At 40.1% G+C, this 27,716-nt stretch overlaps 2 protein-coding genes across 11 annotated transcripts in view; both read right to left on the bottom strand.

Moving 5' to 3' along the window:
• MXRA7 (matrix remodeling associated 7) overlaps window positions 1-3,401 on the bottom strand; it is an 836,957-nt gene extending 833,556 nt beyond the window's left edge. Inside the window, exon 1 of the mRNA XM_050919440.1 lies at window positions 3,398-3,401. The gene's annotated coding sequence lies outside the window, so the exon portion shown is untranslated. The remainder of the gene's footprint in view (window positions 1-3,397) is intronic.
• The window catches only part of TNRC6C (trinucleotide repeat containing adaptor 6C), a 573,800-nt gene that overhangs the window by 44,279 nt on the left and 501,805 nt on the right, over window positions 1-27,716 (bottom strand). For 7 of the 10 annotated variants that reach the window (XM_050919200.1, XM_050919203.1, XM_050919205.1 and 4 more), the window contains 6 exons: window positions 27,381-27,521; window positions 12,508-12,714; window positions 11,068-11,234; window positions 9,603-9,683; window positions 8,889-8,946; window positions 8,404-8,549 (listed from right to left, as the gene is read on the bottom strand). In XM_050919200.1, the coding sequence (XP_050775157.1) occupies window positions 8,404-8,549; window positions 8,889-8,946; window positions 9,603-9,683; window positions 11,068-11,234; window positions 12,508-12,714; window positions 27,381-27,521 (800 nt within the window). Of the gene's footprint in view, window positions 1-8,403; window positions 8,550-8,888; window positions 8,947-9,602; window positions 9,684-11,067; window positions 11,235-12,507; window positions 12,718-27,380; window positions 27,522-27,716 lie in introns of all 10 variants that reach the window. The other 3 variants (XM_050919201.1, XM_050919210.1, XM_050919202.1) reach the window with 2 other exon arrangements.

The following is a 27,716-nucleotide window of genomic DNA, read 5'->3' as shown; positions in this document are numbered from 1 at the left end:
GAGCGGAGTCTTGCTGCTTGGACCCTTCCTCTCCATCCGGGGAGGGAGGGGGGCGAGACAACGAGGCTTCCGGCACCCTGTGCTCCGCCGTTGCAGGCCTAGCAGGAAGCTGTTGGGGGCCCTGGGCTTGATGGTATGCCCATGGGGTCCAAAACCACCACTGCTGCGGGCCTTGGTCCTGTTGCGGCGGGTCTTGGAAGAGCGCCGCCTGCCGATCGGTGCCCAGCGCATACCCGCTGTCTGTCTGCGAAGACACCGACGGCTGCCTAGAAGGCCACGGCGGGGCCGACCCTGGCTGGTAAGGGTCTGCGTGGGTCGGCAGCGAAGATCTTCTCGGTGCCGGGGATCGGTACCGGGAGTCATAGCGGTGCCGGGATAGGGACCGGGACCGGGTTCTGTCTCGGTGCCGGGATCTGGACCGGTACCGGCCGCCGCTTCGGTGCCGGGATCGGGACCGGGACCTGCCACCGACGCGGTGCCGGGAGGTCGACCGGGACCGGGACCTGCCACCAGCTCGGTGCCGGGAGGTCGACCGGTGCGGCGAATGACGGCGGGACTGGCTCCTGGAGTCACGGTGCCGGTATCGGCGGCTGGAGTCCGACCGCGACCGTCTGGAGGTCGATCGGTGTCGCGAGTGCGACCGGTACCGCCGAGGGGAGCGGTGCCGGGACTGCGAGCGGCGGTGTGATCTTGATCTGCCGTGGCGTCGGGACCTGGATCGCGAGCGCGAGTCCCGAGACGGTGCCGACATCATGGGCTTGCCTCTAGATGCGACCCGCACCGGAGGTACCGGGGGTGGCAGCTGAGTAGGCTCCGTTAAGGCAATAAGGTCCCGTGCCGAGGCGAAGGTCTCCGGCGTGGATGGGACCAATAGCTCAACCCCAGATCTTATGGGGGAGCTTGGCGGTACCGGACTCGACGGACCCGCCGGGCCCGGAGTCGACGGTGCCGGCGGCGCCGCGGCCGATGTCGAGGCCGGGCGCTCCAGTCGGGTCTGCCTGGCTGGAGTAGCAGACGCTGACGGTCTCGGCTCTGCACCCGGTGCCGGAGAAGGTCGGTGCCGGGGAGTCTTCCCGGTGCCGGTGCGATCCGGTGCCGGCGCCGAGATCACGGCCTGCGAAGCCGCCGGGTCAAGTGCCGCCTCCATGAGGAGAGTCCTGAGTCTTTGGTCTCTCTCCTTTTTTGTCCTGGGCTTAAAAGCCTTGCAGATGCGGCACTTGTCCGATCTGTGCGATTCCCCCAGGCACTTCAGGCACGCGTCGTGGGGGTCGCTGGTAGGCATAGGCTTCTTACAGGCCGCACACTGCTTAAAGCCCGGCGAACCAGGCATGAGCCCGGTGCCGGGTGCCGGGAAGGGCTACAGCCCCCGGCGAACAACTATCTACAACACTATTTACACCTAATTACTTACTAACTACACTTAACGATCTAACTAACAACTATAACAATAACGAGAGTTAACAAGGAGAGCTAGGGACGTGGAGGACAGCTATGCCGCGCTCCACAGTTCCAACGACCGACACAGCGGTAAGAAGGAACTGAGGAGCGGGTGGGCCGGCAAGGGTATATATCGAGCGCCATGTCGGCGCCACTCCAGGGGGCGACCTGCCGGCCCACTGGAGTTGCTAGAGTAAAAAGTTTCCGACGAACGTGCACGCACGGCGCGCACACCTAACTGGAATGGATGTGAGCAATCACTCGAAGAAGAATAGGACCATATGCTCTTGTGGTTGCACAGTGCAGAGCATGCCACTGGTGGTCAGTAAGGCAAAGTTACTTATTTCCAGTTCTTTGAAAATCTCTCCAGGGATTCCTTCTTGAGTCTCATATGCCAAATAACAGAAATCCCTTTGTACAAAATCCCTTTTAGCCATGCAAAATACCCATAGTTTCACATGAGACTTCCCTACACCTCAATGGTCACATGCCACCAAACTGCCACTACCTGATTCCAAAGGGCCTTTTAAACAGTACTGGATTTGCACAGAAAGCCAAAGCTTTTCATACATACCAATTTAAAAAATAAGACAAAATACTGATAAACAATTTTAAAAAATACATATAAAACCACCAATCCTTACTAAAGAATGTAAAAATATTACACACATAAAGCTGAAAAGTACGAGTGTTTGGAGGGAAATCACACTTCAGAAGCAGATCACGCAAAAATCAGAAGGCAAGTAGATAGCTATGTGCAAATCTTGCAAGGTGATATATTTAAAGAAGCAGTGATTACTATCCTGAGGATACTATCCTGAAGAGCTCAAGAGAGATTTCAAAATAAAAAAAATACACAAAACATTTCATCAGATGCTTCATGGATGGATGGAGGAATGAAGTGTGTGCAAGTGAATAAAATATCCAACAACCAACATCATCCTCTACATACAAACAGACAAAAGCTCAGAATGGGTCCGCTAAAAAGAGGGAAACTTTTCAAAAATTGTCCAACTCATTAGGGACCTCTGGGACAAGAAGATAGAGAGCATGAATGAAGATGGAGAAACTCACTGACATTCACCCCCAAGTAGTAGGTGACAACCTGGGCAGAGGGAGGTGGTTTGCACAAGGAGTTGGAGGTGGCAAATAGGCATCAAATCTTTTAGGCACTGGATTCTTCAATAAAGGTGAAGAACTGTTGTTTTGTGAGCAAGACAGTACTGAAGGAAAGGACGGAATCTGTAAGGGAGGAATTCCATGTGATCTCCCAGATGCTTCAGGTCCAGAAGCAGGTTTGGAAGAAACACATCGGTGGTGTGAGCCAGGACGGGGGGTTAGTGGTATGAATGGAACCGTGTGAAAGAAGGCATAAGGAGTCAAGAGAGGAGGAGAGAGTGAAACTGAGTGAGTCTACCATGAAATCAATAGAGGTGATGTTGAAGACACGTCAATTAACAGGCTTGAATCTGATGCCAAACCAGTGAGGAAACCATCTTTGCAGTAGCAAACGGTATGATGTAACAAATCTCAGAGATTTGGTTGCAGTGCCATGAGTCTGGCAGGTTTTCCTCTGCCAAGAGACACTATGTCCATCAAGCTCTTAACACTGGGAGTAGAAGACTTAGCCTGTGACTCATTTTGTAAGATACATTTTTCTCTATGAGCTGGGATAAGGAGAGAGCGGTGTTAAGTTTATTCTTCATCAACTCATCAAGAACAGGATACAAGAGTACAGAAATGTGGGAGGGAGCCTGGTACAGATATCTATCAATCTTGGCCCTTTGGCATTTCTGGCTATGGACAAATTTGGTGTTGGGCATTGAAGATGGTACTGTTCCTTTCAAGACAACCTCAGCCACAAAGCTATACGGAGCAATTCAATAACACACAATACACTGATGCAACTTAGTCTCAAATTGACAAATGTTGCACACACATGGAGAGGGGGATCTGGAGCTGCCTGGAACAAGAAATTTGGTGGTGCTGGAGTCTGATGGATATTTCCTCTCTCAGCATCTTCTACTTTTGGCACTTTGGTGGAAGCATCACCTCTTTCAGTGATCTGGTATTTAATACTATCTATTTGGTTTGCTAATAAATCAAGCCTCAATATGCTCTAGCGGCTTTAACTATGAGGCGGTCAGTACAGATCACCTTCAGACAACCAAGTAGATCTTCTAAGTTTTGATGAATACTGTCTGTGAAGTTATGAGTGGTGATAACATTGAGTCCTAATAGTCAGCAATGGAACTCAGATTAGACCTTTGCTTCAAGACAAGATCCTCTTAAGTATTCTGGGCTGATTTCAGGTTTCTCTCAGCATGTCCATAGGATCTTCAGTAGCTCCCCTTTCAATCCGATGGCTCCACTGGACATCCGGGTTATAACTTCGAACAAGTCTTACATCTGAGCAGAGTATGCATGACTCTCGAGTACAAGATAATGTGTTTGCAATCATGTGTGAGGGGCACTGCTAGGCTGCATATGTAGCTCTTGAAGCCACTGGACTTCTTCCTTTAAAAGACAAGATGACATCCTGAAAAATAATACAATTCACAAAGCACTGAGTGCCAAAGCTTGACTCAATGCAAAACAGAATACAAAAATAACTGTTATGTGTTGAGAAAGCAAGTAAAACAAAAGCTTCAAGGCAAATAAGTGTTTGGCTCCACAAACTACAGCTATCCCAAAGCAAGTAAGGAGTGCAGCACATCCAGAAGCAGACCTCAATGCTGAGTACTGAGGAGCTGGAAGTCCCTCACCACAATCCATAGAGCAAAAAAAGTATCTGAACAAATAAGTGTTGAACAAAATCTTCAGAGTGGGAGTAGCAGAAAGGGAATTTGGCTCAACTCAGAAGAGAGCTGTGGGGTACGTATCTCAGATCATCCAAAACAGTTGGCACGCGGAAACACAGAAATATTTAATAACTTACTGGAGATTCAGAAAAATCAAATAAAAGGATACCTGATGACTTGTTGAAATAGTGGGCTAAGGGAGGGCTGGAGCAGTGGTGGACTGAAGATCCTGGTGCAGCTAAGGCAGTGAGCTTGTTCACTGACCAATGATAAAGATGAGCTCGCTAGAAGGGACTAGGGACTAAGGCAGTACCAGCTGATGAATTCTTGTACTGAAATACCACCACTCAAAAGGCAAAAAATCATTGAGAAGATGAGTTACTCTAGTTGCATGAAACTGAAGTATGAGAATGATATTTTTAAAAAAATACTATTTTCTCTATGTTAGAGAAGAGATTTTGTTATTTAATGGGAAGATGATCAAATCCCCGTTTCACATTAACAAGTAGTTATCTATTTAGGATCATGTGGAATGTTGTTGCTGAAAGAAAAAGTCATTGTGACAGACTATGCATACCCTGACAGATTGGGATTTTACTTGCTCTATGAATACTGATCAATTTAGTACTTAATATTAAATAGTTATGCTTAACATATATTTCTATATTATGTATAATATGCTGCATAATGTTCCTCTCTCTCTCTCTAGTAATGATATAACTGCTCAATGTGTTATCCTAGAAAAAAAGGGTTAATTGACACGTAAGTGTACAACATTTGTGAGAGAGTAAACGGAAAGAATCCTTCACTTAACATGTTAATTAAGGCATGCCACAAACTGACTGATAATAGTTAAGAATGGGTGATGAATTTTAAAGCAAGGGGAAGAGGATAGTAAGAAAGATGAGCTGTGGGAGACAGAGAAAATTATCAATTTAGTCTGGCCTATGGAAGGATGGTAGACTAGATGCTGATATAATAGTAGACTTTGGGAGAATAAAACTGATTCCCCAGAAGCAGGGAAGTGTTTTGTTAACATAAATTCACTTGGAGGAAAACTGCAATCAGACTAGATTGGTTTTAGTAATAGTAATAATTTTTAGCAATTCTAATGTAAGGTGTTTCTCTGTTTAAATATAGTAACTTGTTCTATACTTTTCCTTGTTCCTGAATAGAAACTTCAGCTAAATGTTTGTGTTGCAAATTGCAAAGTAAAAGTAGCAGAAATTATCTACAATGGTGGTCACTTAAAAATTAATATTTAGCAATTATAGCTTGGTATCCGAGATACCAAATTTATATTCTATTTAAAATGTAGGAAAATAATTGTGGTATCTCAAAAAAAAAAAAAAAAAAAGCTGTGAGGTAACTGAGTATTAAAGATGACCACTGTAGGGAAGAGTTTAATATAGAGGGGAGGGAAACTGAATGCTTCAGGGGAGTGGTAATATAAACACCTTTTCATGTGTAAAGCACTAATTTTAAGATAGCCCAAACTGACAGAGACCAAAGTCATTATCAGGTGAGTTAGCCTACATAAAATGAACTGGTTTCAGTGCAGTTCCTAGTGAATACTGATTTTCAACATAATTCAAGAAACATACGAGAAAGGAATCTCAGAATCTCAACTATCCTTTTATCTCTTAGTAATTCCTCCAGAGGGGTATTGAGATACATTGGTAGGTCACTGCGGGGAGGTGAACAGTGCAAATGCTCGTGTTGTACCTTTTCTGTAACTGAAGAAAGCATTTCAACCTACAAGTATAGTCAATCTGTCCCTTTCCACAAGTTGATGGCTGCTCCACAGAGCCAAGAGCACATGTATATGGTAGGTGCAGTTCATGGAGTTCCTGACAGCTGTACCTTCTGCAGTAGGAGGGAGACCCTGGCACACATCTATCTCTGCTCCAGTGCACCAGGTTGCTTCCCCACTTCTGGCTCCTCAGAACTTTGTGCTGAAGTTCTCACACCCTTCACCCACAGCTTTTCCTGTTCATGGCTTCATGAAGACTTGATAGCCTCATCTAGACAACCTCCTCCTGGCATTGGCCAAGATAGCCATGCCTCAGGTTAGGAGCAGAAAGCTTGACAGAGAGGTTCTCTGTGACTGTGCAGACTATTTTCAGTCCCTACTTGTCTCACATAGCTAAGCACAGCTTCGAGTGGCATCCACTAACTCCTTGGACTGCTTCACAGAGCAATGACCACTGACTGGGGGACTGCTTGGTATCGACATCCAGTTCCCTCATTTTATATCTATAACCTGCACTCCTGTTCCTGTTTTTTTGTTTTGTTCAGTTTTTCCCCTGCATCCCATTACATTAATTACATTGGTCTACAATTTTTGAGAAGTCCTCTGCTTCAGAGATAAAATGCGATATTTATTATGTATTTTGATGTGCTGAATTCAAATATGACAATTAAAACAACTGATTGGCTACTGTTTCTAAGATATTTAAGTTTTTACATTTTATGTCTATGTATATTGTGCAGATAGTAGAGTTTTAATCATAAATTGTAAACCTAGGTCTTTTTGTGTGTTTATGGTTGCTTTACATGATAATAGTTCACCTGTCCTGTTTATGTAACACTTTAAAAATCAGCAAAAGGGTTCTATAAATAAAATTTATTATGAAACAAAAGCAAAAAACTATTATGTACATAGTTTAGTCCTATTCAGTGTCTACTCGGCGCTTCTTGGCTTGTCTCTTGTATTCATTAAATGGAGCATCTCTTGTCACTGTCCAGCAATAGTCTGCAAGCATTGATGGGCTTCATTTGCCCTGACAGCCTGCCGGGAGATTCCACTGCTGTAATCTGGAGCCCAACAGCTCTGCCTTACTCTTGGGTAGTTCTAAATCCCTGACAAGATCATTCAGTTCTTGTGTTATGAGGTGTTGTTCAGAGGAGGAGGATGGGAGAAAATGTGGGTCCTGTGACATTGATGGTTCAGGACCAGAAGTTTCATCCTCTTCGTCTGACTCAAGTGAGAATGATTCTGGTGCATCAGGAACCGGCAGTCCTTCTCCGTGGGGTACTGGGCGTATAGCTGATGGAATGTTTGGATAATGCACAGTCCACTTTTTCTTCTTTGACACACCTTTCCCAACTGGAGGCACCATGCAGAAGTAACAATTGCTGATATGATCTGTTGGCTCTCTCCAAATCATTGGCACTGCAAAAGGCATAGATTTCCTTTTCCTGTTCAACCACTGTCGAAGATTTGTTGCACAAGTGTTGCAGCATATGTGTGAGGCCCACCTCTTGCCCCGATCTCCAATTTTGCAGCCAAAAGAAAGGTGATAGGCTGTCTTAACCATAGTGGTTATACTGCACTTTTGTGATGCAAAATTCACTTCACCACAAACAGAGCAGAAGTTATCTGCACTGTTCACACAAGTACGAGGCATCTCTGCTCACTTTGGCTAAACAGAAATGTGTCCCTTTGCAAAATCAAACACTGACAAATAAGAGAGCACGACACTGTATGATTTCTAGAGCTGATATAGGGCAATTTGTTCAGCAGAGTGATGTAAGCTTCGTTATGACTGCATCATCCATGACTTCTAGGAATAACATGATGCAATTCATATCACGTATGACACAATACCAGCTTCAGATTGCATCATGCATTGTTTTGCCTAAAAAGCAAGTACTGTCCAAACCCAGTCATAGATTTATTCAAAGATCCAGTCAAAGATGTATTTTAGTCATTTCTGGTTTAAATTGAGATCCCTTTTCTTTATAACTCACTTATCCTCTGCCATTCCCAAGTCAAGGGTCGAATATACTGACCCAATAGCATATCTTGAAAACTGGAGCCAATCAACAATGTTAAGCATCATTTTCGTTCTCAGTGACCCAGAATTAGTGAAGTTGGACTACATTTATTTCAGAAGCATTTGTAGAGCAGTGTTATTCCTCAGCTCTTGTGGCCCTTCCTCTGAATGTGGGGCAGGCCTTTAGTACTAAGTGGGCTCCTCTCACCTTTGCAGAATTTACAAAAGGAAAAAAAAAGATGGACAAGACACATCTATATCTCTTTTCTTCATTTTGTTTGTAGTGCTCTCCAGACATTATAACAGTCAGCAGAAATCAGCAGCTCTTCTCACACCCTGCATTGTCACTACTGATTTATAAATCACTCTCGTACTTTTGAACTTACCTTGTCAAGGAAGGTGGGACGGTCCATGGAAGACTCTTTGGAGATTGATGGTGGGCGGCAGCCAAGGGGTTTGGTGACCATTCCATTATAGTCGGTCACTCCCATTCCACGCTTGTCCATTTCCACCTTCTTTTCCAGCAGAGCACCTGCATAGAAGGGTGGAAGCAAAAAAAGCGCTGGTAATGCAAGGGGAAACTGAGTCTGCAAAAACTTCTGAAACCAAAACAATACTAGTGTCAGTTATACACCTATTACAATTAATATTAATTTTAAGTAAAAAATTAAAATACACTCTTTCTTTGAAAGCACTACAAATTAGACTCTGGGGTTTGGCATAGAAAATAGTCACAAAAGTGTACGTGGTTTTTGAAAATGCTCTTTAGGAACAGAGAAGCTAATTTAACTGGAACAGATCAAACTTCATAATCATGTATCCATCTACTGAAGTGCCTCTTATGAAAGGTGTTGGTTAGAAAGACACTTACTCATGGCCTGATCGAGATTCATATTGTTGCTCTTCAAGGCCTCTTCTGCTGGCTCTCTCTGCAAACAATAATGTGGGTTTGGTTATATTGTGTTTCAAGCAAGAACACATTTACACGACTCCAAACCAAATGGGAAATTTCAAGATTTTCTTCAATATTGGGGTAACACTGACATGTATTAACTGAATCAGATTATGTTTATACATAACTTTTTTGCTTTCATCAGTTATGACATGCTTCCCAGAAAGATCAGGTCTGTCTCACTGAGCAAAATGTATGTTATTCTCTATAAAGTTAAATTATATTCTTTTTATAACTGAATTTGTAACCTTATGCAATGGATAACTTTAAAAATACCACCACACACACGACTTAAAAACCCCCCCAAATCCCCTCAAACTACATAATACTCCTTATTTCATTTGTTTAATAGGGTAATGGGGAAGACAACGAAGACTATTAACAAGTTCAAAGTAAAACCCATGATTAAAAAAAGCTACAAAAGTTCTATAGGTTTCATCGAAGTTAAGCATGTCAGTATCAACATCAAAGGGTATTTAACTTGCTCTTTCGAGGTTTCACAAACTATAGCTAAAACAACTGATTTCCCATTTAGGAAACATTTTTGTATCTGCAAACAGAAAGGTCAAAAATATACACTACAAGCTACAAAAACCAAGCTATTGAAAATACTAGAATATGAATGTTACTCACCGGGAAGCCCATGTCTGTGAGCTGTTTTATCAGACGGTTCATGATCCAGGCCTCATCTTGCTTACTAGATGTCTTCATGCCCTAGGTAAACAAATTGGGAAGATCAATCATCTATTTTTCATATTTATAGCAATGAGATGCAGCACAATCTATGGCAGGTTTCCCTTATTAATACTGTATGTTGCTTCAGGGTATATTCATATGTATATTTATAACACATTCATGAAACCTACAAAACATAATAGAATTACACTCCTCTTCTTCCCAGAGGGCACAGAGCAAATTTTACCTCACCTGATCAGGTGTTGTAAAGAACTACTTGCTATCTCCCTGACATGCTGGATACTGCAAATAACTAATCTTTTCTCTGAACAGCATTATTCATTCAAATTATCAACAAGAAAACAAAATAAAGTCACTCAAATTCTGACACAGTACAAAGTTTCCTCAAAATACCCAACAAACTGAATTTGCAAACTGAATCTGTCAAAGTCCATTCAATCTATTGGCTGAATTGAAAAGACTGAAATAGACATCTTTAGTAGAGCTCTGGGCAACTTCTCCACTTCAAGACCCTGAAGTGCAACTCCCGGAATTACAGAGGAACAAATATTAAGGGGTGGGACAGTAATATAAAAAATGTAATACTGGATCAAACCAGTGGTCCATCTAGTATAACTGACAATTACGGAATAAGCTGCTCACAAGCAAAGCTAACTCTGTAAATTAGAGGTTAGTTTATGTCCTGAAATTTAAGGGTTTATATTTCTTGCAATATAAAAATTCCTAAATGTAACTGTGGATGTTCTCTTGTTTGAGTTTCAAATTGGTTAAATTTCACTCTGTTCCCATATCAATTCAGGCAACAAAATTATACATTCCCCTTTCAGATGTAGGAGACAAAATAGATACTTTTTTTGCTTATGAATTAAGCTGGACCATTTCTTAAGAGAGCAACATTTGTTTTTTTCCCACTGCAAATGAAAATGTTTAAGAGGTCACCAGTATGATTTTTTTGTTTAATACATAAAAAGATCTTCATAATACATAAATGTTCATGAAACTGGTGAGAAACAAAAACTATCAGAAACATCAGACACCATTCTAAAAGTAAAATACATTTTTATAGCCTTCCATCCACCGTTTCCCCTCACCCCTCCTTGGAAATATTCTTCATGTTAAGACATCCGAGACACACCCACAACAGATTAGCTAAAGTGTATTCAAGGGAGCAATATTTTGTTCTCTATCATTTAATGTGACTGCTTTTACTTTAGTTGCCAGCACAAGTGTATATAAATCCATTTCCTACAGTACTGCACTCATTTTCACCATTCATGATGAGACAGACTTTCATTCAAACTCAGAGTATTAATCTTACAGAAAGCATGTGTAACATTCAGTGCTAGAAATACTGCACTCTAACTCTACTGATTTCTACAATCCATCCTCATCAGTGTCCTACCTTTTGAAGTCCTTTCTTTGGGGCATTCCCCCATGAATTACAGGAGGAGTTACTCTCTTGTGAAGCAGTATTATTCCACATATCTCCTTCTTCATCTTCCCACTGACTAGTACTGAGGTTCACTTCATCCCCACCACTGCCCCAGCCTTCTTGCATAGATTTAGAAGCTGGGGGGGGGAAGGAAACATTTCTGTTAATTTTCTCTAGACTTTAAATCCTTTAGTTTATATGTACATCCATCCAATCTTCATTATCTTAGCATCTGAACATTTTACAGAATTACACAGGTGCAAGATACAGTTTGATCAATATTAATCTTTTGTTCCCTTCCCTGAAGCTGGAGGGAAGGCATATAATATTTTTATTATTACTGTGGGAAAACTGAAGTGCGGAAACTTGCTTATACTCAGAAGGAGGTGAAATTTTGTGGTCAATCCAATCTCTTGGGAAACATTGCTCCAAAAACATGCAGCCACTAAAAATATATAATCTCCTGATCTCATGATTCTTACCCTTTTAGTTGACAATTTCTGTTATTCCTAATGAACATAGATTATAGTTGCTGAGACAGAAGCAGATCCGAAAGTGGCCTGAGCCAAACCTATCAAGATCTCTGAGGATAAGGACATGAATATGGAATTTGGCCATAGCAAATGAGTTGCAAGTAGATGTGTAAGGAGAACTGGGATGATCTACTTCCAATTGTCCTGTGTTGCTCAAAAGGTGGAATGTCACATTTTGAACCCCCTATAGATTTTCCAGGGCTGTCAATTATTTCTATGTACAACATGCTGCAGTAGTAGAGCTTAAAAATTACAAATAAAAAGCTCACCACAGCCAAACTGGCATTCTACAAGATAAGGTGCTGCCTTGAGGCCAACTGTAGATGAAAGAATGTGCATCTGACAGCTGATGCTACTTGGGAATCTAATAGCAGTAAACAATCCAGGATGACTTGAGGATGTGAACTGTTTTGAACAAAACTGGGTGTCTGTCATCTGTGTAATGTAGGCATTTGATGTCTTGGTGTCGTGCAATTTCCCTTTTCTATATCTTCTGCTGTATATTCAGAATTGCTTCCAGGACACACATATATATGTATAATAAGCAATGTATTTAAATCCGACAGTCCAGTAAACAAACTTGGTTTTCTAAAATGTTCTAAATGGGACAAAGTTAGTGCACACACCAAAAGAATTGAGATAGTTTACTGAGTTGAGAAAGTGGAAGTTATATATCGATATTACCTTGTCCCTGTTTATAATGATGCTATTATATTTTCCAAACCATAATTAAAGCTAAAAACAATTTAAAATGCAAAAAAAAAGGGTATGAGAGAGCAAACATGAGTGAAAAATATACAAAAGTACAGATGCAGTTTACCACATTTTCCACCCTACTTCCCAACGCCATTACAATAAAAGCAGTGTGAGAGTTCACCTGGCTTGCACAGTGCTGGGGCAGCAGCTGGAGTATTTGCTCTTCCGTAGGTCCCTGCTGACTCAGCAGAATTCTCTCCCCACCCTGTACCACTGCTGGGGGGTTTCCCCCATGCTGAAGTGCCATTATCAACTGCAGCAGAAGGGGATGCGGGCTCTCCCCAAGAAGATTCAGTCTTTGCATGGACAGTAGGCATTTCTCCCCAGCCTGCTGAAACCAGAAAGATAAAATAAACAGTTAGTCCAAAAGGAAAAAAAATGGAAAACAGCAGTGAACCTCTCTGAATAAATTTCCAGCTACATCTATCATTGAGAGCATAAAGCAACGGGTAGAGACAATGGCTCTAATTAAGCATGTAAAAATCAATTTGACTTACTCTCAAATTTCTTTTTCTTAATTGTACTTCATGATATGCATCTGTCAAGATCGAAAAATATTTTCTACCAACTGCATAAAGGCAGGTACTCAAGCTTATCCATACTGCTATACAAATGTACCTGAACTCTGATCTGGAGAAACCACTCTCCTTCTCAGACGAATCATCTCCTTAAATGCTGTGCCTCTTCAGATCATACAAACCTGTCTCAAAGTGCAAATTAAGTGGTTTTGTATCACACATCATGCTATTAGGAGGCTGTAAGATCACTGAAAATATCAGGAGAAATCTCATCTAGAGTTGAACCCAGAGGTGCAATTTTTAACCAAATAATTTTAAGCTATTTTTAGTCCTCTTAACCATTTGCAGTTGGTCACACTTCCTTTCCTGTGCTCTAGAAAATAAAATACTGTATTTGCCTGAGTGGCCACCTCTAACATGGAAAAGTTACTCATTCCATTTTTTGTTGTATGTTCATTTCAGTGTACTTGAGTGTTAGCAATTAAGAAACCAACTTTGTCTAGAAAGCAAAACAAGACGCAGACAAACATAGCACCTACAGATTCTCTTGGAGAACTGAATTGTTTGGGCAAGTTTCCCAAAAGATATGAGTGAATTTATTTTTTTTTCTATTAGAGATGGACTTGAAGTCAAAGTAAAGAATACACACTGGGTATTTATAACAGGCAGTATATTACTGGGGAACTGAAAGACAACATTATCTTACACAGAACTGAAACTACATGTACATATTCTAAAGCAGAGGTTCTCAATATTTTTTTTTGCTGAGCCATCCTTTGAAAATATTTTAGGTTGTGAAGACTTCCACCTCACACATATTCTTGGTACTGGTCATAGCTTTCGCAGCATCAGTGCAGATTCCTACAGAGCTAAGTAACCATACCATGCCACCGTTACTTCTATGCTGCTGCTGAAGGCGGTGCTGCCTTCAGAGAGGGTGCCCAGCCAGCAGCTGCTGCTCGCTGGCCACCCAGCACTGAAGGCAAGGAAAAAGGATGAGCAAGGAAAAATCACAGATATTTGTTCATTTAAAAAATCTGTCCATACGGAAATAGGACGACCAAAAAAGAGGTCATGTCCGGGGAAACCCGGGCGTACGGTAACTCTATTTTTTGTGATCACATGACAACCCTCCCAAGAGCCTTGTGGCACCCTTTTGGACCCCCAGTGTAAGAAATATTCTTCTATAGTAATCACAAAATAATTAGATCACATGCAAGCACAAAGTTCAGAAAGTACAGCACAGTTCAATATTTGAACATAAGCGTAAAAAACCCACTATGAACAAGTGGGTATTCACGCACAAAAGCTCATGCTCCAAAACGTCTGTTAGTCTCTAAGGTGCCACAGGACTCTTTGCTGCTATGAACAAGTTCAATTCAATACACAAGGCTAGTACTGTTATAATTGAAGTTGTGTGTCACATCTGCTGCAGCACAGATTCCTTCTGGGAACAGACACTTGTGGGGGTGATGCTAATGGTCCTCTCCGTACTCCAGAAATAGGAAGATTGTGGTAAAAGCACCTGGAGCAGCACACTCCCTTACCTTAGATAGAGCAGAATCCATCTGTTTAACAGATATTAGTCATTTCTGACCATCCTTAATTCCCTTCTACTGTATAAAAGGGGTCTTTTCTCACTCTGATTAGTTTACATTTAAGCAAGGTCATTAGAATATTGTCTGATTTGATGGTAATTTTTTTCTTCCTTTTTCTTCAACAGAGAAGAACTCCAGCAAGTACTGATATTTTTAAGAACTATTTCCCCTGCCAGAAGATGAAGCCTCTTGGCAAATCACAAGATATTTGATTTCATTTGCTCTACCTCTTTAAGCAGCATGTAAAATGACTAAAATCAGGTGCCATTTTAAAAAGGAGCTCTGCATTTGCAAGCAATCCCTATGGTCATTTCTGAGGGAACAATCAGTCTAACTCTGTTACCAAGGAGGTAACACTGTGTGGTCAAACTCCATGCTGCTGCCATTTCCCCGTAACTTGCACTAATGCTACAATCTTGGTGGGGCTAAGCCACAGGCACCATACTTCAATTCACCAGTAATCTGGCAACTGCCCAACACACAGCAAAAAGATTGCTCACTTTTAGATATTTGGATGACTGCATTGCACTTAATGCTGAGATAAACTATGTACACATTTAATTTTAATATATAAATCTCCTTCCCTAGCAGCAAGCTCTTCACTCTAACTCCAATATTTTTTACAATAATTTCCATGTTATTCTTGACACAAATATTGATTTCATGATGTCCCATAAAATGCCATTTCTGAATTTGCATTACCATAAGAAGGAATGATTTTCAAATTTTCTTCATGGAATTCGTAACAGATTTTCATTTTTTAAACAAACTCATTGTGTATTTTGTAGTACCAGAATGTAATGTATTTTTCATGTTAGATTTTTAACAGGAAACAAGAGAAATTTTTAATCAAACCTCTTTGTGACTCATTTAAAATTTTTATTCAAGTTTGCTTTTCGTGACAGTGGGTATTTAGTCAAACCCATTTAAAAAGATTTAAAATTTCATTATTTCTAAATCTTCCTTCCTCTGTTCAGGAGATATCCCTGGCAGACAGGTGCACGCATTCTGTTTTACATATATGTTGGCATAATGAAAGAGATCAATTATTCACAAACAAATGAAGCAGTAAAACTTGAAAAGCATTTGAAGTCCCAACCAGAAAGCAGTGCATCTACAGTATTATAATCTTTGCCTGTGCATGCACAGCCCATGCTGAAAATTATAACTAGTTCAACCCCAAAATTTAGCCTCAGAACATTAATGCTGTAATTTCAATAAAAGGTATTAGTTATTAATAGGGCTGTCAAGCGATTAAAAAATTAATCACGATTAATTGTATGATTAAACAAATTCATCATGATTAATCACAGTTAATAATAGAATACCATTTATTTAAATATTTTGGGATGTCTTTTACATTTTCAAATATATTGATTCCAGTTGCAATACAGAATACACCCTGTACAGTGCTCACTTTATATTTATTTTTGATTACAAATATTTGCACTGTAAACTTACAAATGTAGAATTATGTACAAACCTCCCCCCACATTCAAAAATAAAACAATCTAAAACTTTAGAGACTACATGTCCAATCAGTCCTACTTCTTGTTCAGTCAATTGCTCAGACAAGTAAATTTGCTTACATTTGCAGAAGATAATACTTCCTGCTTCTTGTTTACAATGTCGCCTGAAAGTCAGAACAGGCAATTGCAATGAACTGTTGTAGCAAGTGTTGCAAGATATTTACATGCCAGATGCACTAAAGATTAATATGTTCATTGATGCTTCAACCACCATTCCAGAGGACATGTGTCTAATGTTGATGACGGGTACTGCTTGATAATGATCCAAAGCAGTACTGACTGATGCACATTTATTTTCATCATCTGATTCAGATTCCAACAGCAGAAGGCTGATTTTCTTTTTTTTGGTGGTTTGGACTCTGTAGTTTCTGCATCAAAGTGTTGCTCTTTTAAGACTTCTGAAAGCATGCTTCACACCTCATCCCTTTCAGATTCTGGAAGGCACTTCAGATTCTTAAATCTTTGGGTAGAGTGGTATCTTCTTTGCATTTTGTCAAATTTGCAGTGAAAGTGTTCTTAAAACAAACAACATGTGCTGGGTCATCATCTGAGACTGCTATAACATGAAATATCTGGCAGAATATAGGTAAAACAGCAGGAGACATACAATTCTCCCTCAATGAGTTCAGTTACAAATTTAATTAATGCATTATTTTTTTTAACAAGTGTCATCAGCATGGAAGCATGTCCTCTAGAATGATGGCCAAAGCATGAAGCATATGACATTCTGGTGTATCTGGCACATAAATATCTTACGATGCCAGCTACAACAGTGCCATGCAAACGCCTGTTCTCACTTTCAGGTGACACTGTAATTAAGAAGTAGGCAGCATTATCTCCTGTTAAATGTAAACAAACTTGTTTGTCTTAGTGATTGGCTGAAGAAGAAGTAGGACCGAGTGGACTCGGAGGCTCTAATGTTTTACACTGTTTTGTTTTTGAGTGTAGTTATGTAACAAAAAACCCTACATTTGTAAGTGGCACTTTCATGATAAAGAGATTTCACTTGAAAAATACAATTTCTTTTGTTTATCATTTCACAGCACACATATTTGTAATAAAAATAATATAAAGTGAACACTGTACACTTTGTAGTCTGTGTTGTAATTGAAATTGATATATTTGAAAATATAGAAAAACTTCCAAAAATATTTAATGAATTTCAATTGGTATTCTATTGTTTAATAGTACGATTAATCACAATTAATATTTTAAATTGTGAATAATTTTTTTCAGTTAATTGCGTGAGCTAACTGCGATTAATGGACAGACCTAGTTATTAAGTAAAAAATCCAAGGGAGCAGTTCTCTTCTTGCTCTTTACATTAACTAAATTCAACAACATTGACTAATAACCACAGATTGTATATAATATATGAGTCATTTTGATTTAAGTGCTCTGTGTGAAGTATAATATAATGTAAATCATTATCAATAACAATGGAGTTAGCCCTTACTAAAATATTATCTGTAATTACATAAAAACAATATCCATTTGATACAACAGTTTTCAAAGCTCTTTTAACAGATGAGATTAAATGCAGGAAATTAGCAGAGTAGATAAAAATGATAGGTGGTGTGGAAAACTCTACAATAGCTGGAGTGCTGCTGAAGATTAACCATCAGAAAAACTGCAATCTTGGTAATTTAAACAAAACAGCTATGAATATTTGTAATTTTTTCATTTTTACTTTCTTCCTAGCTAAGTATAAAATGTTGTTAATGCCATTACAAAGCTCTGTGCCAACATTTATGACTGGACGCAACTGTTCTACATTAGGGACTTAAAAAGATGGGAGAAGATTCCATTATCAACCTACTGATGCAAATTATGTCACAGAGATGGACTGAGTGTCTGCTTACTAGTATTCAGAGGGAAAGTTCCTCTTTTTATTTGTTCTGGGATTCAAAAATAAGATGAAATGATTCATACCTGTGGTATGATTCACATCTGTGTGGAATCTTAGTTCAATGAAACTCTGTTCTCCATGCCAAACTTTTCCCAGTCCAAGAAGCTTTCCTATTGGTAATGGAAAGCAATACCCCTACTACTTTAGATTTCATAAAGGAAGCAGCTCATAAAATGAGTTAGAATGGTTTAGATCGAAATTATTTAAAGTGCTTTTAAAACCTCTCCAATCTGTCTTTTGGAAGGCTTTGGGAAAGACAATATCTCTATAACAGCTTAAACTATTCAAATAATTTTTTTGGTTTTCTACAGTTCTGCTTATAGAAAATTTCTGTTTTTACATGTTTCTTTACAGAGAGAGAGAGAGAGAGAGAGAGAAAGTGTCCTGAGAAAATATCTCCATGGTTTTAGGCAAACAGGTGTTTTTAAAACAGGAATAAAGTCCATAAAAGGGCTTTCTCCATGGCAAGAAAGTATTTATTTAACACTGACATTTCCAGCCAGTAGTATCACTACACACAGTGACACTATTAAAAAAAAATACCTTGATCACAATAGCAGGGTTTGTTTACAGAAAGATAAAGCATAACAAACGTTGGGTCTGAGCCAATAGGAAATCCAGCCCTGGATAATCAAGAGAAAATGAAATGTTTACCAAACTGTGCCAGAAGGCAGTTATTTCTCCTTAAATCACTTTATAGGCATTTGATAGATATGTTATTTTTCCTCAGATTTATTTTATCCACTGCAAAGAAGAGATACTGGAACTGAAAACAAGCAAACAAAAATCAAGAGGCCTCATAAGTTAAAAAGAAGCAGATTGTGTTCTAGAACAATGAGATCTCCTTATAAAGTTGATTGGTAACAAGACAACCACTAGTCAATCTGTTACTAGATAGTCTAATAGTACTGTGAAATAATTAAGCTATATGTGGCTATAAACTGTTAGCTTATTAAGTATCTGCTGATAATATTACTGGCTAATATAACAGCTTATAATAATTGATTTAATCACAGATAGACTGAATTAAAATGACAAAGACAGATTCCATAGTTAACACTGAAATTATTTTCCACAGCAAATTCTCCAAATAAGCCAGGTATCACCAGGACCCACATGCTAGAAGCTTGTGTATACACTCTGAAGAATTTAAAAGTTTTTGTATATCAGTATCTTAATAATCAAAGCTTCAATCAGATCTGCTCTCCTATGACACACCCAGGAGTACAGTGGAGAGTAATCCATCAATTCTGTATTTTCTACCTCACATATTACATAGTGATGTTGGATCAATACATCAGCCTACCTGAATCGTGAGATGATTGTCCAAAAATTGCAGCTGCGTTGCGGACAAGCCATGGAAAATTGAAGAAAAGTAATAATAGAGCTTATTATTTGTAGTAATAAGATCCATTATTACTTCTCCGTGATTTTCTGTTGTTGGCCACATGGGGCTGAGAGCAGGGGCTCCTGCTGTCGGCCACCTGGGGCTGAGAGCGGCAGTCTGGGTCTGACAGCACATGGAAGAGCTCCTGCTGTCAAAATTGTGATGGAAGTCTAATATTGCAGGATCCGCAATTTCCACAAAATCGTGAATTAAGTAGGGCCTTAATTATAAATGATTTTTAAATTGTCACTGTGAGGTAACATTGCGGAAGTAAAAGGAACCAGTGAGGACTGCAAACCTTTGCAAGAAAGGATGGATTCAGGTATCTCAAAAGTTCAGATACTTATTCAAACCCTGTCAGCTCCCCAAAAATTCTCACTCATACAATTACCTCCCTGTACAGTAAGTCCTGACTCCCTATACTTGTCTTTGGGAGGGAAAGCCTGGTTGCTGCAACTCTGCCAATCTCACTCTATCTGATGCAATTGGGGATACAGCAGGCCCACTCCCTGGCCCCTGTAGGAGAAGCTGAAGTTCTTCCAGCATCTTTAAAGAACATGCTCCTCTTCTTCTATGTGACAGCACCCTCCCCTCTCATCTATCCCATTCTCCATATGGGAGGAATGGAGGCTACTGACAAGAATAACGCATCTATAATTTAGATTACACTTTACAGACTAGACAAATCTGAACTACTGCCATCTGCTTGCTTCTTCTGGTTGGCATGCCAGTGTTTTGAGAAGAAGCTCATTGGGAAGCACACAGGTGTGAGCAAATTTATCATGTTATGTATGTCATTTTATTTTTTCCAATATAAAAGAGAAAGTCCTCAGAGTATCTTGATCAAAACTGCATCACCACCTGCTTCTCTTCATCAGCTTTTAGGTCCTGTGTTCAAAGATATTTTAAATGTTCTGGGGATGAGTCACTGCACAGAAATATTTTAACTTGCGATCCACTGTGAGCCTAATGGACATAAAGCACTATGCTAGAAACCTGGAAGGGATTGTTTGCTACAGTACATGACTCTGGAGAATAGCTAACTAATGCTGCAGGGCCCAAGCTATATGTTACAGAAACATGATACTGCCAGAAATTGTAATTGTACATGAATCTTTTGGCAAATTAATTGGCTCAGTAGTCTAAGGGTGAAATCTGAAATACCTCTAGACTCCTTGAAACCAGACGTTCAAATTCTGGCAGGATCAACTCTACCCTTTATCATGCAAAATCAAAACAGTTCCATTCACTATTTTGTGCAGATTTTTTTGGATCAGAACTTGATAACTGGCTCTACACTAGATATTAAAGATCCAGCTGAACTTTTTCCACAAGAGTATAGGTTTGACCTGTTGTGGACAAAACTGCTCTTTCCCCCAGAGTCACAATGTGCTGGCTGCCTGTTTACCATTCATCCATGCCAGAGGAGTGGAATAGAATAGGTAAATTCAAGGCAGAACTGGCAGCATTTTCTATAGTTAGTATTGCCTAATCTTCCCATTGTAACTTGTTACAGTTGCTTATAACTTCACCGAAGGTAAGCCATTTGGCCTGAAACTGTCTATATTTGTTTTCTGCCTCAGGCAGAATTTGTTTGAAAAATTTCAGTAAAAAGATCAGGAAAAAATAGGTAATATTAAAAAACTGCCTATTTCTTTGAAAAGCTCTGGCACTTTTGGATTTGGACTACAAAGTTCACGTTTAGCACAGATGCCTCTTGCTGTCCCTTGGAAAATTCACAAAGATTTGTCGGACTTAGAGGCCTTTGAAAACTGTCATTTACATATGCGCTGTAGAGGCCATTTAGAGACTTGCTATTAAAATCTCTAAATGTTCCATCTGCACTGATCATGCCTCAATCCTCATAAATTTTGCTATGCCAGTTTCACTAAGCATGGTCCCAAGCTCCAGGGAAGGTTGCTATACAGTGGGCATGGAGCTTGAGCTCTGCACATAGATGAAGACAGGACAAGATAATGCATTATTTGTATTTCTGTAGCAGCTGGGAGCCCTAGTCACGGAGTTTTAGCCTCAGATCTTGTACGTACTGGTATTAATTCTGTACCTTTAACAGCTCTTAGTACCGAGCAAAGCCTCATACATCTGTAAAAGTTGTTAGGGTAAGAGAGGTTGCCCCTCCCTTATCCCATAGCTTGGAATAAAATGCAGTCTTTAATGGCAGATATACCTCTTGGGCTCCTGAGTCCACAGCCTTTCAGAACGAATGTTCCAAAGTTACATGTATGGGTATGCTGTCTTTTACCACTAGACCACATGTTCTTCCTGATCTATGAATAGAACCCAACATTCCTGATTCCCAACATGGCTCTGCTGTCTAGCAAATAACGTAAACAACTGGCAAAGAGGGTGTCACATTCCTCTTCTAGTGGTTGGTCTACACAGAGGATAACTGCCCACTACTGTTACCAGTTACTGTAAGTGGTATACTGTGGATCTAAAGGTCCTAGGTTCAAACTGTGCTGATCTTGTGGAGGGCTGGCATGGTTCCATGCAATGGAATGGCTGTTGTCTCAGTTTTTTTTTAAACTAAGAAAATGCATACAAAGATTATATTAAAAGGACTTTACGATGGCAAAGTTCAGTATTTCTTCCTACTGTATGTGCAACGTGCCTGAGTGACATGTAATGAAGATTCATCACCAAATTTGGCCCGCTGCTTGGATCATTAGCTTCCCCAGTATGGGCCAGGTACTGAAAGGGAGTGCAACTCAGAGCCTTTTAAAACTTTTCTTATAGCAATTTTATATTAACTAAAAATAACTGAGAAACACTATTTGAAATTTTGCTACAATTTTTTTTAAATTTACCTGCTGAAGGAAACTTTAATGTTGATCTGTCCCCTTTGTCGTCTGTTTGCTCCAGCACACTTGATTGTATTATAAGTTTAAAGAAAATCTCACATACTATTTATTAAGTTTGTGGCACTCTGTGACAGGATTCATCAATGAGATGTGCTAATGCATTTTTTGCATTAATCAGCAAAGCAAATGGGGGTTTTGGTGGTTCCAAAGGTTAGATTATTATTTGAAATTTGTCAGTGGGATTTTCTTTCTCTGGTTCTAAATATTTTAAATTATAGGAGTAACTCAAACCTCACAATCATGCATACTCTAGTCCTGTTTTTATGACAACATACATAAAACATTTGAAAGTCTGTGTGAAATTAGTCTGTGGATTCACATCAGTTTCTACATCCCAAAAATGCACACAAAGAACACTAAATTGCATTCTTGTTATTTTCAACAGAGGTGCAAAACAAAAACTGGAAAAATGAGTTTCCACTTCACCCTTGGAGGTAGTATTCTTCAGGTCAGGGTTGAGACTCTTTAGAAGGCAATGTGAAGAGGCTGGTTTAAATAGACAAATTTAATTTCTGATGCAGACAATTATTCGTTTATACGAAAACTGTTGGACAGGGTAAAAACCATGCATTATCATTAGACCCAGCTGACAAGTGTAGAGTGAAAGCTTACTACTATAAATTATTTGTGTAGAATCATACAATATACTACACACAATATTGACTGCACAAAAGCAGAAGTGATATCTATGTAATAAATTGCAGAATGAGAGATTTCATTTACTATGCACACAAACATTTGATCTGCACTCTGGCCACTAATTCATCTCTACCAGGACTACTAACATCACAAACCACTCAGTAGCTACAGAAATGTTTATCATCTCTGCGTCCCCAAAACCCCCACTGATCGAGGATTGGATGAGATACCTATAGTCCTGGAACAGTGAAGAGTTTAACGTCTGATATATCTTGTGTCATATCAGGCCTAGAGATGGGAGCTTTTAATCATTAGAAAGTAGAGAATCCTAGTTTTACAATAGGACATAGATATTGAGTCTAGCACTAGAATATCCTTAGATCAGACCTTAACCACACATTATTAGGTAAAGAACAGGTATTATAGATACATTTTAGAGGTCTGATATTTTATTACTTAATTTTCTCTCCATCCAAAATGTGCACAATTGGGTTTACAAGCAGAAGAATGTGAAAAAGTGTGTAAGTCCAATAAAAATGTAAAAATTTTTCCTTAAGTATTTAGCATATAAATACAGTGGCACAAGGGTATTTGGTCATTTGTTTGGGATAAAATGCATAGCTCACTTGCTGCTTACCACTTCTGCATAATACAGCCATTATTATTTCCAACAGAAATTAAAATGGGTGGTTCCCATTATTTACTGAGACTAAAAATATTAACTCCTCAGAGCACAAGAGTGTCCCCTATTTCTTCTTTTATTTTATAATATTTTAGCAGGGATTTCTTTTCTAATTATGTTTTGCACACTGACACTGGCTTTTGTCACACTTCTTCAGTTTTTCCAGGTAAGAAAAGGAACTGCCTAATGGAATAACAGAAATTAAACAGATGCAAAAAAAAACGTAGGCTTCTGTTTATGTGAAGGAGGGACTCTGGTTTCAATTCAGAATGAGTTGTGGGGGTAGCTAGCTAAAGTGCTTAAAGGCAACCATTTCTGTCTAGCTATTCATCTCTGAAAAAAGGAGACTGAATGGGTGTGTATATCAACTTTTGTTGAAATACTGCATGCTTTGCTTTATTTGCAGTTTGATGAGAGACTTTCAGAAGCATAACATGATCCTAAAGAAATTAGCGTCAGGATTCACAAGCATGCACAAGGCCAGCTTGTTAGTCAATAGACTGTTTAACTATGTAAAAATTACTTTGTGCAAGAAGAAATTGTGATTCAAAGACTAAAGGTCATATTTTACTTTTAGAAAGTTTTGCAGATGGTGTTTTAATTGGTGTTTCTTTTCAACATGCCCTTTAGAAACAAAACAAAAAACTCCACTTCATGTATTCAACTTAACTATGTGCATAAAACAAGAACTAGACAGAGGCATCAGTTTTCTGCAAGTCAGTATTTTACCATTAAAATGGTCTACAGCAATCTGTAAGAATTTACTTCGTACAAGACATGTTGCTAATTGCAACATTGAAATTTTGATGGAATGCGGGAAAATTGGTTTTAGTATTTAGTGATTCGTACTCTAAGAGAGATCACACAATTAAAAGTCTAAGAGAAACTGTCAAGAGGCAAGAAATGTGTATTTAATTTGCCTTCAAAATATGTTAAAAATGCACTGGATGTGTATTATGCCATTTTAACACTTACTAGAACTATGGACCAAGCACAGGATTCCCCCCTCGTCCCCTCTTCTCCACCAATGATAAAAAAATCAATTAGACATACTGCACACTAAGGGTGAAAACCTACACTCCTTATAAATGGGCTGCAGTAGAGGATCAACTCAGAAATACAGGGACAGAATCCTCTCTTCCTAAACTGGTTACATAGTATAGTATGCTCAAGCAAGAGGGTTGTGGCCACCATTCCATATGTGAGGTTACAGTGTGATCTCACGATATTTTAGTGCTAGTCTCAATATCTCTGTCCTATTGTAAAATTATAGTAACTCTCCTGACCTGGCCAGCCCCATGCCCTCCATATTGTAAGAGAAAAAAAATTACATGGAGATTCTTGGTCCAATATAATGAAAATGCACCAAGTTCAATTGTGGTTGAGATGGTCTATGTAGAGTTTAAGATATTAATCTTAAATTACAGACCTAAAGATGATCCTCAATAGTTAACTTTCTCTATCAGGATATTTTTTTAAAAATTGTTTTTTGAGAAAGCAAATGTTAAATGCTCTTCTGGGTTATTGTTTTCATTCTGTTCAATGTAGCTTTGACACTTCAATTGCCATCTTTTTCTTTATTTGCTTATAAAGAAACACATTTAGTGGAGAAACTAGGATAGAAAATGTCCATTCATCTTCATCATATGCTTTTACACCTCAAGAGAAAATTAATCACGTATCAAAAAAGAAATAAGTTGTTAGAGTAAAAAGGCTTTAAAAAATAAAAAGGAATTTTTCTTCTTTATCCTAGATTTTCCATGAAGGAAAACATGGGCAAATGACTCTGGTGCAACCTAATAAAATGGGCCCAATTTGAAAATAAAAGGAAAAACTTTACATAATTAAGTAAGGCATTACCAGAACTCTCTACTCTAAAGAGAGAGAATACCTGCTATAGCATTACTCTTACCATTTTCCATGAAGTGACAGGTAACTTAAGGGCACCTACTTCCTGTGTGGTTTTATATATTTACTGTGAGTTTTTATATTATTATAAGATCAACAAAGACAGCGTGAAAAAGAGAGACTCGCGGGTGCCTCCACAGAGGTTGAGATGCCCACCCAACATCTCCTGTAGAAGAAAGATAGTTCCAGGCCACAGCATATACCAGTACCACAAGACCTGCACATTATTCAAACCTAGGGTGACCATATTTCCCTATGCTGAATAGGGGACACCTGGTAAGATTACTCGTATTCAAGCGAGGTCAACGGCAATCAATCAGAACTATTCAGTACAAATGTCCAAATTAACATCAAGCTGACTGAGCCCGTTAAAAAGAAATACTGCCTAGCTGGATTCTTTTTATTCACCTTCTCATCTTTAAGACTTTAGGGTTCACACGGTGAGAGGTCACACACACACACACTCTCCCGTACACCTCTCTCACAAGGGGGTGACCAACCGAACTCTCCCTGCCCGGTGCTCTCTGCCCTCCATGCCTGGCTGGCCCCAAAGATGGACTCACCTCTCCTGGTACCTGGCGCCGTGTCTTCCCGAAACAACACATGGTCAGGAGGCACGCAGGGTCACATGCATGCCCACCCCCACCACTCAGATTTCTGCCAGGGCTCACCCCAGAACGTGGCCAGCAGCAGCCTATCGGCACTGTGCAGGGGGGAAGGGATGGCAGCTGCTTCCAGCTGCAAGGGAGGAGGACCAGGGGGAAGAGACAACCCAGCCCGTGTCTTTGCAGAGGTCATCTCTTCTATTACTCTTCTCCTAAGGCTGGAAGCAGCTTGCCCCTTCTTGCCTGCAGACTGTCGAAAGGCAGCTAACACCTCCAGGCTGCTGCTGGCCACTGACATAACCCAGCCACCTATCCCATGGCTACAGTGAGGGCAGGAAGGAGTTAAGCCCTAAGGATGCATTGTGCAGCAGGGCCCAGAGAATCTGACTGCAGGGGCTTCAGTGAACCTGGCCAGAGAGGTGCCTCAGCAGAGGAGGGTGCCTATGGACAGAGCAGCCCTGTGCTCCCTGGGGGCAGAACCCAGGTACGGAGGAAGGAGGCAGGTGACGAGGGTGCAAAGCCCCTGCCCGTGGGGCTGCTGTGAAGCCTACAGGGTCAGGGCACATACAGGCTGAAAGTTGCTTCCTCCCGCCACTCAAGAGCTTAGCTGAGGGACTAAGAGGCTTCCCAGGCCAGCGATATGCAGGGCTTAGGCACACAGCGCTTGGTTCCTCCTGCCCTGTGCCCAAGAGTTTTGGGCTTTCCCAGGGCTCCGGCCCAGCCAGAGGCAGTGTAGGAAGTAAGGAGACTGCCAGCCAGGCGGTTGGTGAGCTGAGCACCCCGACCAGGGGCTGGTTCTCTTCTTTTTAAAGAAAAAGTCAGGGCACCTGGAGGCGGGCTTAAAACACAGGACTGTCCATTTAAAAACAGGACATCTGGTCACTCTATTCAAATCCTGCTCTGAAGACAGAATTATTGATTTCCTTATGGGCTTTTCTATGGCACTTATCATTATTATATCTCAGTGCTCTACAAACATTAATTCATCTTCACAAAACCCCTAAAGTGAAGGGGCTGTACTATGCCCATTTTATATGTGGGGAGAACAGGCACAGAGAGGTTATGGGCAAAAGCATCCACTAATTTTGGGTGCCCTAATTCAGGCATCAAGGACCTTATCTTTCAGAGTATTTAGCATTTTATATCACCTTATATATTTAAGCACAGCTCCCACTGACTTCAGTGGTGAGTAGTTGTGAGTGCCCAGCATTAAAGCAAATCAGACCCCCGGGTCTCAAGTTTGGCACCTAGAAAATGAGGGTCAGGATCACATAGGAATAATGTAGTGCAGACAGAGATAGAATTCAGGACTGCAGGGCAGCATTCAACTGTCTTACCCATGAGACCTCCTCTTCGCTTCCTGCAATCTCCTACTTCATTCACTACATAATTTCCAATCTCTGCAACCAAGTAGGGATTCGACAGATAATAGCCTTCTTTACTACACAAACCTGATTCATCCCCAGAGAAGCTCCCTCCTGTGTACATGATCACGTAATTAAAGATTGCATCATAAGGCGGCCCAATTATGGCTGCACATAATTATGGCAATTCCTAACTTTTGAGTGCTTGACTTGACAACCTTTTAACACTGTTCTTTGTGTGATGCCCACACACACACACACACGTTTATTTATAACATTGTTGCACAAATGATTTCAGAATTAATTTTT

The sequence above is a fragment of the Gopherus flavomarginatus genome, chromosome 12, assembly GCF_025201925.1.
Source record: "Gopherus flavomarginatus isolate rGopFla2 chromosome 12, rGopFla2.mat.asm, whole genome shotgun sequence".
Taxonomy (NCBI): Eukaryota; Metazoa; Chordata; order Testudines; family Testudinidae; genus Gopherus; species Gopherus flavomarginatus.
Note: the sequence above shows the minus strand (reverse complement) of the source record. Positions and strands in the feature narration are given on the sequence as shown.